Genomic DNA, 12,254 nt, shown 5'->3' on the forward strand with positions numbered 1-12,254 from the left:
TTTTGAGCCCACATAGAGCGAGTTTCACGATCGAGCTTATCTACGAGGAGATGGATCAACCATGGATCACGAGATTCGTATTCTGGACCGAGCGCTTTGAGCTGCCTGACAACCTCGTCTGCGGTCGTGACAAGCTTGCGAAGACCCGTGAGAGACGGAGCGTTCACCGACGGTTGTTCTACAAAATCCTTCACCAGTGCTGTCACGATATACTTCTTCTTATCGTAGTGTTCATTCAATTTATCCCATACCTCCACGTAGTTTGCATCCGTGATACTGAAAGCGCTCACTAATTTCTTCGCTTCCCCATCCAAATGGGAAAGCAGATACTGCAACTTCACCGAATCCTTGAGATGTTTGGAGTGGACGCAGCTGACGTATAGATCCTTGAATGAATTCCATTGTTTCCGATCGCCGTGGAAAACTGGAAGCGAAAACGTCGGCAGCTTGATCTCGAGTGGAAATTCACCTCCAGGAACAGGAGCACCAGCTAACGGCCGGAATGCATTTACTGACTGGAGCTGGCCAGCTAACTGTTGCACCGACGTTGAAGCTGCAGCTTGAGTATTTGCCAGCATACGCTGCGAATCCACCAGCAACTTAATGGCTTCCCTGAGGTCATCCCTTGGTTCGACGTAGGCGCCATCACTGTTTCCATGAAGGGTAGCGTCGTCGAGACAGCTCAAATACAAATTCTTCGTTTGGTAATAGATGGTCTCAAATTCCACTCGGTGATTGAAAATCGTCGATATTTCACTGATTCCGGGAGTGGACTCTTCAATTTCACTTTGCACATTTTCAAAATTGTCACTCAAGTCTGTTATTTTCTGCAATCGCTCTTGCACTTCACTTGGCGGAGGATTTCGGCTCTCCACAATACGCGCATTTGTATGCTCCCACTTCATTCGCTCGAAAAGCACGTCGCGTCGATTTCGAAGGACTTCCATGGTTCACTCGCGAAATCCGGCTCGAAGGACCAAATGTACGCACAGAGGACAAACGAAGGGAAATTAAACACTGGCGGAGACGGGAGATCGAAATCCGGACTGAAAATAATGGAATCGAATTTGTATAGCAAGCGGACTGTAATTTTATTCTTTACTGGTTGACGGTTACACGTGTACTGAATGGATTTTATGTTCTTCTTTACTCTCGATGCTCGCTCGCACAGCGGAAGTCGTGCATTTCAAAAAACTTTCTTGAAACTGGGGTTCAGCACTCTCAATCGAGGGGTAGGGTAGGAATGGCTCGCGAACAAAAAGATATGGGGTTTTTACGCCTATTTGCACAAATATTTGCCAAATATGCTTTTCCCCATCAATCTTCATTCAGATAACAAAAGTCCGACGAAGAGAACAATAAATAAATAAATAAATAAATAACGGAGTGCTCAATACAATCCATAACAAATTTTAGTTTATGACATTACTAGAATATTTTAAGGCATCAGAAATGACTGGTAACTATAGTCGCTATATTCATAGTCTGGCGGATAGAATTTCGATCTATCAAAAAGCAGAACCAATTCAATATATTTTAGACCAATAATTGAAAAGGTACTATCAACTTTTCTAAACAAAACGTTGATTATTCTTTCCTCGCCAATCGAACGCAAATAACCGGCATAGGGAAAACATTCCTCAACCCAAAGATGGTGTTAGTTTGCGTAGGCGAGCCTTGAGTCACGAGAAAAGGGTTTCCGAAGTTTTGTTCACAATAGCTGATGTGCTCATTTCTGTTGTTGGTCGTGATTTGCTCGATTGGTTCCGCTATTTGACAGCTCAATTGGTTCCCGAGATTCTATCCGCCAGGCTATGAATATAGCGACTATACTGGTAATGTGCATGTTAAAAAATATCCAGAAAGCAAAGATGCAAAACAGAGGAAAAATCTTATGCAGTAGTGTTGCCAAAAACTGGAAGTCACTGTACTACCCATTTGATTCGTTTCTGTTATCGAGCAAATTCCCCCATCCCTCTCTTTAACTCCCTCGTTCGCTCTCTCGAATTTTCGTTTCTAGCCGTCGTCGGAATCGTCGAGTTATAATTATCTGTTCATCCACATGCGTGCACAGAGTGCATATTAGATAACAACACATCGCAGACGTACATATACTCCACAAACACACAATCAATCTAATTTTGTAACTAAAAAGCACTAAAAGTTGGAACGGAGTTTCTCAACTAGTTTTTAAAAGTACAAGCAAACATATCGATATAATTTCGGCAATCTCTATTTACACAAAAAAAAACTGATACCGATTCTAGGTATAGTTCATTTGTTGACTTAAATTCCCACCAGAGAAAATACTCACTGCGAATGAAGCCCAGCTTGATGAAGCGACGGGAGAGGATGATGTATGGGATGCGGCGGTATGGGATATCCCGGAAAGTGCGGTAGAGATGCTGGGTCCGACTGCTGCTGACTTGCTACAGCACTGCTGGCGGACGGATCGATCGAAGCACTAGCGCTGCTTGAGCCCGTCGATTCGCCCCGCATGTAATGCTTCTTCTCATGCGTCAGCATGTTGTACTTGTTGTTGAACTTTCGATGGCAAACGTTGCACTCGTACGGCATCAGATCCGTGTGGATGATCGAGTGCTGCCGTAGGTAACCGGGGGTGGTGAATCCTTTTCCTGGGAATAAATGCAATTAGGACGAGCTGAAGAGGTTCCTAGCGGGAAAACCTACCACAAACGGCACAGATGTAGTTTTTCTCTTCGGTGTGCGTTTTCTGGTGCTTGGTAAGCGCTGCCTTCGGACCCTTTATTCGTTGGCCGCATATATCACAATCCTGATACTCGGGTCCATCGGCGCTGTGCTGACGTCGGATGTGCTTCATGAGCAGATTTCGACAGTAGAAAGCCAATGTGCATCCCTCCACCTGACAGACGTACGGTTTGAGTCCTGGGAACGAATCAGTCGTGTTTTAGATACGTTTCCAAGTGTTGAAAAAAAAAAACTCACCTAAATGCTGGTTCTGGTGGCTCTCGACCGTATGGTACTCGACCCATTCGCCGCAGAAATCACAAAGCGCCCCACGTCGTTTTCGGTTCGGATCCGTTGCGTTTTTTCTCTTATTGTTCCTCTGCCTGCTTTCACTATCCTGCAAGGCCAGATCATCGTCCTTTCTCGGATTTTTCTCCTTTTTCTGACGCTTTTTGTACGGCTTCGTAACTATCCTTACTCGCTTCTTCTTTGCAGGCGGTGGCGACGGACTAGGTACGTAATCGTCTTCATCCTCCACCTCCTCCTCCTCATCCACATCCTCATCATCCTCTGACGCAGGTTGGTAATCGTCATCCGAAACAGCTTCATTTTTCAACGAAATATCCCTCCCATCCACTCTATTCAGTTCAACTTTCAGCGCCTTCGTCCGAGAATGATTACTACTAGAATCGTCCTCCTGTGGCACTGGATCTGCTTCCACTGCAGCTGGTTCCCCTGCTTCCACGTGATCCACCATCACCATTTCGATAACCTCCGGTTTCACTTTAACGTCTTCCTGCGCAGTACTGGACTTTTCCAACTTGCTAAAAGTAGATGATTCCTCGTACGCAGCATCAATGTCCCGCCGGTGTGATTCAAGCAAATTCATACAGTAATCGATGGCCTTCAGGTTCTCTTCACTGTCCCAATCCTTCGCCGGGATGGCCTTCCGCTCGTGTGCCAACATATTTCTCGCCCGCAAACAAGTGTTCCTGAAATCGTACATCATATCCACCAGCTTCGAACAGGTCCGGCAAATGAACGGATAAGCATCTCCCAGGTAAACCTTGACTCCCAGCGCAGTCAAAATCTTCGTCTTCTGAGGGAACAAAATATACGCTAAGCCTGACCCGGGAAACTGTCGCAAACATATCCGGCACTGTTTCTCGAACGATTCCTTCGCCAAAATCGGACCAAGCGGCTCGTCTACAAAATTGCCTAGCGCCTCCTTCGGAATCAGCTGCAGATCCACTTGAACGCCACGGCTCATGTTCTTACGTTTCGCCGTTTGGACAGCCACTTCGGCCGTGCTTCGGCACGGTAGGTGCGGGAAAGCGATATCCGGCTCCGGAACCAAATCGTCCGGTGGTTCCGTCTTGATGTCGGCGCATTCGAAGGGGTTTTCAATGAAGATCAGCTCCGCGGAGGGTTCTGCAAAGGGAAGTGCCAGTCTTTAATTAAAGTCATTGTAGTTTGTTGGTTTTTTTAACTTACCAATAGGGGAAGTATCCATGTTTTCATTAGTTTTGGGCATTATTTTGGCGAAAAATTTGTAAAGCGATTATAATATTTTTTATTTACAAAAATGAACTGTCACAACACAATGCATCGCATCAAAGATAACAAAACTCGCCCCTGTGTCTGAAGTCAGTTGTTATTATCCAACAGTAGAATATTGCGCATTTAACACTAAACTGGACTAATAAGCGCGTTTTCACTTATGATAAAAGCACGAGTTTCCGTCTAATCGTCTTGGTGTCTTAGGTACACATATTCCATAACTTTCCTATAAACAATTAAATTGACTGCAAAGTCGCAAAACCGTAAAATCAAAAAGTAAAAGTAATTGATATTCATCAACTACGGCCCGGTGGTCGGAGGTGAGGCCGGCAGCTCAAAATGTTAGAGTCATACTGTACTGGACATATTTCAGCATGTAAGATGAATAACAAAAAAATGAGCTGTGTTTGTTCACATCGACTGATACTGAGTGGTTGCGGTACAAGCACATATCGTCGATAATAGACGATTGTTGTGTATCAGAGAACGCTTGCGCAAAAAGACTAGGGTGGGGAACGGATTCGAAACTCAAATGTCATTAGCCAAATACATCCGTAGACCATAGGTCCACCGTTGTATAATTGGCAATGCACCCGTGTACTGAATGGGAATTGTGGGTTCGAATCCCACCGGTGCCCTTAGATTTTTTCGCAAATTTTCTCACACACATGTCTCTTACCGATGATATGTGCTTACCTCTCAATATGTTCAAACTTTCCTATAAACATATTCCTTATGATACAAGCAATAAGTGATCCAAAAAAACCAAAATCAAAACGAAAATCCCGATAATTGACTTCTTGTTGCAAGTTGTCTTTAATAGTATGTTCAGACTACAGAGTTATGGTTATAACATGTTATAGCGCTATCTTGATGGTGGTTTCTGTGTTGTAATTATTTGACAAACGTTATAACATGTTATAACTGCTCAGTCTGGACAGCGTTTAACTTTGCCCAATGAAATTTTTCTATGCTACAACTTTGCGGAATATCATTTTTCAGCCAAATGCCAAATTAAATTGTTATTAATTGTGTAAGAGATTGATAACCTTATGGCATGATCAAGCAGCTGTTCTGTTAGCAACACTATATTCTGCAGTGTGACATAGTAGCCATGATATTTGTGCTCTATTCTTCTCACCAGATACACCATTGTTGCCTGCTGAACAGTTGAATGAGCATAATCATAAGACATCACTAATAAAAAATAACCATGTACGAATGATAACCCAAATCATTGAACTATTCCACAAATGGTTTGGATGATACCCAGAACACGTCGTTAAGCAAATTAACCATACAATTTTTATTAGGGATCAGTGACTTGAATCATTAATAACTTTTGTTTCGTACATTTGATTGAAAAATGGTTTCGAACAAAGTTTTAGCTGAAAATATTTGCTGCAATCACTGCTATCATTTTTGAATGCACAGTGATGTGGTGAATTGTTAGATAGATATAAACAAAAATATAAGTTTTCTCATAGTAATTCCCATATAAACTTGAAATAGTTTGTGCCAAGTCAGATTCTTACTAAAGTAGTTCAAATTTTTGGAGGCTAAGCAGGACCCAATTTGGAATTGTTTGAGCACTGTGGAGCGAAAATTTCAAATTTTGCATCAGTCTAATGAACACCCTTGTGAACACCAACACAGGCAACTCGAAGTAGGTAGAATCGAGTGTAGAATGTCCAAATGAGAGAAAATGACGAGTTGTTGAGAGTATGGTATAATTTGTTAATTACGTCGGTTCACGACAGAGAGTTGTTTCCTCGGTTGTTTCAATCTCTGATTATACACAGCTGACCAGTTCCAGGCCAAATAGGATACAAAATAAAAATTTAAGACTCAACCTTCTCCGATTTGCATGTAACAACAAACATTGGAAGCAGAATAAGAGCTTATTCAGGCAAAAATATGCTTCTTCAGCTAAAAAATAGCTTATTCAGCTTTCAATCAGCACAAATTGTTTGTTGGGGTGTTACTTTTTTGTAAAAAATTCAGCCATTTACTGCATTCATTACTTTAAATACACTGTTAATTTCATTAAATACTTTAATTACCTTAAATACTTTAATTACTGAAAGTTTACCAAATGGAACAGAGCCTATATGACACTATCTCTCAATCTTGTTCATCATTTCAGTCACCTTACACTAGCGATCCTGTTATTGTCACTCTGCCTCCTAATCGCCGATGGCCAAGTCGTGTCTCTGGGCAAGTGCCCGTATATGCCCGTGGTAGCAGACTTCAATCCAAGTGCCTTCCTTGGTCTGTGGTATGAGCAGAGAAAATATCCTAACCTGTTTCAAATCGGAGGAAAATGTAACACAGCTGAGTACAGCATGAAACACGACGGAACATTATCCATCATAAATCGACACGAGAACAAGCTGTAAGTTGAATGAATAGTTAATTTTACGAGACGTTCCTGATGAGCTGACCTTTCAATTAATTATTCTATCGAACAGTTTTAGCAACCGGTGGCAACTAACAATTTTAAATTGGTTCTCTATTTGACTAGCCTATTGGTCCCAAGCAAATCGATTAACGTATCCCATTCTAGTCCAAATTCCAGTACTACACTATGTTTGTTTTGATTCGCTATGAAAGTTTGACAGATAAAATGAAGGGTTCGTGGATTTTCGAATGTTTCGAGGGGTGCATCGATTGCTTGGGACCGAAGATAGTACCAGAGGTGAGCCAAAAAGTTGAGCTCGTTTCTTTGGGATCTTCTGGTCTTAGAGCTACCTCTATGGTACCACAGCTAAGCCAAAAAGTTGAGCACGTTTATTCGGGACCTTCTAGTCTTAGAGTTACCTCTATGCCATATGCTATACCTCTATGTTACCATTCCCGGAAAAGTCACGAATGACCTAAATTGTGTTTGTGACTATAATTCGAAACAAAACACCGTAAGAAGCATAATCAATATAATCATTTATGTCAAGCAATGGCTTCTGTCATTTCGCAAAATAGACCATTGGAAATGTTCTCTTACTTTTTTTTAACTATAACTCCTTCGTTACAGCACTGGAATTGAAACCGGAGAGCACGGATATGGTAGAATGCTGTTTCCTGGAAAGCTAAAAGTTAGATTCCCACAACCATGTAAGTTTCCACCTCAACAGATTTTCCAGTTGAACACTCGAATTCTTTCGATTCACAGGGAAAAGTGACGCCCCTTACTTCATCATCGGAACCGACTACAGCAATTATGCTGTGGTAGTTACCTGCAGTGAGTACGGTCTCGTAAACGGAAGTATGTCGTCCTTGTTCGATTCTCAGGTCATGTTTTAAATGGGTTTCTTCTTTTTTTTAGAAATTGCATGGATCCTAACCAGGCATCGCTACCCGAGTCAGAAAGTTATGCATAAGGCCTATACAGAAATGGAACATGCAAACCTATCGGTAGCGTTCCTGAAGAAAACCGACCAGAATCATTGCCATCCCGTGGGGCAACCGTTGGACAATTTTATCAAAAAAAACGTAGAGGGATAAGTGGAGGCGAAGACTGCTGAGCTTTGCATAGTGCGTGTATCGTTATCATCGTAAAAGTTTCAAGTTAGAGGAAACTTATAGTAAATTTGTTTATTATTCAGGTTGGAACCAGTTCCAACCCGTGTGAACCCGAGCTTATTGTCTGTTCGATCCTCAACCCGAGCCAGGTTACAAAAACAAACGTTCACAGCGACGTTTAACAGGCAACAATCAGACCCAATCTTGATACCCGATCCAGGATGGAACTGAATCAACAACAAATTCGCTATTAGTTTTCGTTTTTTTATTAATCAAAGAAATAAGTCTCTGTTTTATTGAGATTATATACTGAACGAGCGTCGGCTGAACGAGATTGTGTTTTTGTTTTGTGATTTAGAATTAAAGAATAAAATTAATTAAAGAATTAATAGATTTACCACATTGATTTGTAGTGCAGTGTACTGTTTTACAATGCTGCCCCCGTAGTAGTTCATCTAAATTTACATTGCAAATGCTATCCAAAATTAGACGAGTCATACGTTGTATTCGGTGTACTCGTATACAACGTATATTCGTTATAAGTCAGGTAATACAGTAGCTCACTTATGTTTGGTTTACATACACTAGTGCTGGTTCATAATGCTGATTTAACATGTGTATACCGGATAAGTTTGTGGAAAAACTTAGGTCTGTTCTCGTACTTGCTTTTCTGAATGATTCTGTACATTAAAAAGCAAAAGTAAGTTCCCGTACTTTCTGCAGCATATGATTTTCTTACATCACCTTACAGCAAAAGCAAAAAAGCAAGTACAGGAACAGACCTTTTAGGCTATGAACCATTTGGTGGATTATTTTAACTTTTGGTTAAAATTTTACAGATGGAAAGTTATCGATTAACCCTGCTATCCGAAATAGAAAATAACTTTCGAAATGTCACTTTTAACCACAAGTTAAATTTAAATCGGCAAATGGTTCACAGCCTTCATAGGCGTTGACGGCACCGTCGAAAAATCGTCTCCTCTAGAAAAGATTGACAGTTTCGTATGGGATTTTTCGGTGAAGTGAAAGGATAGTACGAAATCCGCCATGTTTCACGCAAAGTCTGACTTTTGCTTATGGATTTTACCATAGGAGTAAAGAGCTACAGAGTCACCGTCAACGCCAATTGCAGTATAAAATCATACACACAAAAAAAAATCGTTAGTAAAATTAAAAAACCATTGGTAGAATTAAAAGTTTGCGTTGGTTCTTTTTGGTAGAAAGTCTTTAGAATTTAAAATAAAATTTCGCCTACTATCAGTTCAAAAGTTAACCGCTCCCTACTTTTAAAAGTTCAAACTTTCAAAACGAATTGTACTTCTGTCAAAACAAAAGCATGGCAGTGTTGGAATAAGAAGTGGATTATTTTAAATTCAAAACAAATTTTTATCATGAAAGTGTGGTCTAATTGAAACGATCTTTTTCACTTTGAATTCAACAATTAAAATATTTTCATTTTAAATACCAGCATTTTCAGTATGACATGTAGAGTTTTTTTATTATTCAATTTTATATATATTATTTTTATTATGATATCAAATCATGGCTCGTGATGAACTGATGAACTCAGACAGTATGTATCAACGGTTTTGGATCGTTAGATATCATGCATTTGGCACACTGTAAGCATTGCTTTTATCTCTGCCAGTAGTCTCCAGGCCAGCTCCCTGGTTTCCTTGAAGATTGATAATCCTTGTAACCTGTGAACATGTTGAAGGGTCTATAATTCAAAATCATTGAGAAAATAGATTACACCTACAGTAAATATGATGCACATTATACAGTCCGAGGAACAGTTAAATCTGGGAAACGAATCCGGCAAAGGCCTCGGGCTTCGCATTTATTTTGGCAGTAATTGATTGCTAAAGTTCAATCGGTGCGGCACTCGATCGTGGTATCTTGGGATAATATGAACGGTTCCACGCCAACTTTGGCCAGCAGATGGTGCGAACGTTCATTTTGGGTCGTTTTGAGGTAATACTGTAAACAGCGAAAGTAGTAAGCATTTATAAAGGTTATTTAAAAATATAAAAAACACTTACTGGATCGTCGAGTGGGGCCTATTTGATTTGATCCAACATTTCAAAACCATTCACGGAAATCTAAAACCGGAAGCGAGTTTTAGGGACGGGCAGAATGTATGTTTGGGAAGTGGATTGATATGACACTACTGCTGCTGCTTCTGTTTTGTTTTGCATGTTTTATCTTAAAATTTAGCGGCAAAATTTCAGTGCTGCCAAAAGTGTTGGTGTTTAGAGGTATTTTGGACAGTAAAGCAACTTTCATTTTAAAAAAATGCACTTTTAAAATTACGACTCATAAATGAACGAAAAACTTTCAAACCAAAAAAATAGCTTTCGTTTTGAAATATTCGTTGTTGAAACTATGAAGTTTGAGGAATTTTCAATTTGAAAGTGAATTATTTTTATTACAACAATTTTTGTTCTTTGTGTGTATATACACGGCCAACTCCAACAAGCAACAACTCAACGACTGAATTCAATTGATTCAGAGCTAGAGTTAGAACATTTTTTTCCATACGAAATTTACTCATATTTGAAAAAAAAAAACTGAAGTTACTCGTAGCTAATGAGTAAATTTCGTATGGAAAAAAATGCTCTGAATCAATTGAATTCAGTCGCTGAGTTGTTGGAGTTGGCGGTGTATACATGATTTTATCCCCGACAAACCGACATGAAACTTAAACTTAACTTTCGCTCGAAAATCTATAACTGCCGATTCAAATGTGCAGCGATCCCACCTGTCAAAACCATAGAAACTTTTCATCTATATAAAACTAACTTGGCCAGAATAGATCAGACGCGAACCAACTCATACATTTTGCACTCGTGTTCGTGGCTTAGATAAAAGTTTTCCGTGAACACGGAGACAGATGTCGGTAGTGTGCTTTGAGCTGAAATTTCGTGGTAATTTGTATGGTCATTCATGTCGATTTGTCGGTGATTTTATACTGCACTTAAAACGTCTGTTCCTGTACTTGCTTTTTTGCTTTTGCTGTACGATGATGTAAAAAAAATCATATGCTGCAGAAAGTACGGCAACATGCTTTTGTTTTTTGCTGAATATAATTTTACAGAAATGCAAGTGCGGGAACAGACCGCCAATATTAATCAGCTGCGAGTTAACATCATGTTGATAACCATTGATGAGAGCGACAGGCCAACCAGCACAAGTGTAAACCGGCCATTAGAGGCAGCAAGACTGCTGTTTCTTGAGTATCCCACACTATCCATTTGCGACTTCATTTGGTCCGAGATTTGGTCAAACCACCTAGCTCGCTGCACTTCTCTTCGTGCAAATCTATGGCAAGCCCAGCATCAAGAAAGTCACTTTTGATGCTGGGCTCGCCATAGATTTGCACCACATCGTAGTTCATTATTTTCCTCCTTCAACAGCTTGAATGCCTTCATCATGTGCCGCTGCACGATAGGATTGGTTTTGACCACCACTTGTCTTGCTTTAGGATAACGCTAATGTACCGTAGAATGACGTCATCCAACTTCAAACCCGACTGGTATTCGACCACATCGAACAACATATCGTCGATGAAGGTTCCGCCAGTTTATTGAAGGATTGTGTGCTTCGAAATGTGTGGGGTGAGGGCGGATAGTGTCAAAAAGCACAGTGAAGGATACATTTATTCATACAAACAGGCCGCCATTACCGAGCATGTAAAGCTGGATAGAGTTCTCCAAGCCGGATCTCATGAACACTTCGCTATATTATAATATTATAGAGATTAGAGACGTTTAACCAACCGGTCCGCACTCGTGTTTATTTCAGTTACCATGGGGACGTAATTTGTGATTAGCTTCGGTCCCTTTCAAATTGTATCATTATTTATGTACGACCTAAAATTTGAAATGACGTTTCACATTCATCTAGTGATGGCCGATTTTCATTCGAATAATCGAGTAATCGATAAACGAACCGAAAATTAAAATATTTGTAATCGGTTATTATCATGCTGATATAAGCATTAACCTCAATTAGGATCATCACCCATCGTTTCAAACATATGCTGCACTCTCATTGGTGGAAAAATGACAGCACACCGAACAAAAAATAATCGATTAGATGTTAATCGAATAATTTAAAAAATGGGACATCTCTGATTTTGGTGGGATTGTTTTGATTTCATCTCTACCGAGGGGACAGCAAAACCACAAAATTACCTTGCATGCGAGGGGTATTCATTGGATGAAAGGGACCGTGAAAGAGGACACTAAAATAGAAAGTTTTTCTTCCGACTGTTTCATCTTAGTATTCATCTTTGGTTTAACGCACGCCCACTAACGGGGGTCTATCGCCGTGTAAAGTTGTTTATTATTTTACTCGGGCTAACCTTAAAATGTATGTAATTCGATCAGTCATAATGAGATTGACAGCTATCCCAAGTAACCAAAAGTTCTAATTAGTTGTCACAAAAGACATCAAGATGCTTA

At 40.3% G+C, this 12,254-nt stretch overlaps 3 protein-coding genes across 3 annotated transcripts in view; 1 reads left to right on the forward strand and 2 right to left on the reverse strand.

Moving 5' to 3' along the window:
* LOC135705742 (uncharacterized) overlaps positions 1–12,254 on the reverse strand; it is a 210,526-nt gene that overhangs the window by 157,676 nt on the left and 40,596 nt on the right. The gene's annotated exons all lie outside the window — the stretch shown is intronic.
* On the reverse strand, positions 2,252–4,282 carry LOC135705893 (putative zinc finger protein 286B). The gene is made up of 4 exons (XM_065227747.1): positions 4,204–4,282; positions 2,968–4,140; positions 2,692–2,907; positions 2,252–2,636 (listed from the first exon to the last, which is right to left on the reverse strand). The coding sequence occupies exons 1-4, from the start codon at positions 4,241–4,243 to the stop codon at positions 2,311–2,313; spliced, it is 1,755 nt and encodes a 584-aa protein (XP_065083819.1). The 5' UTR covers positions 4,244–4,282; the 3' UTR covers positions 2,252–2,310.
* On the forward strand, positions 6,381–7,770 carry LOC135705824 (apolipoprotein D-like). Its single transcript, XM_065227673.1, has 4 exons — positions 6,381–6,664; positions 7,301–7,380; positions 7,439–7,531; positions 7,592–7,770. Exons 1-4 carry the CDS (start codon positions 6,381–6,383, stop codon positions 7,768–7,770), a joined length of 636 nt encoding a protein of 211 aa, XP_065083745.1.

This window comes from Ochlerotatus camptorhynchus, unplaced genomic scaffold, assembly GCF_037179485.1.
Source record: "Ochlerotatus camptorhynchus isolate MF236.1 unplaced genomic scaffold, CSIRO-AGI_Acam_v1.1 ptg000274l, whole genome shotgun sequence".
NCBI lineage: Eukaryota > Metazoa > Arthropoda > Insecta > Diptera > Culicidae > Ochlerotatus > Ochlerotatus camptorhynchus.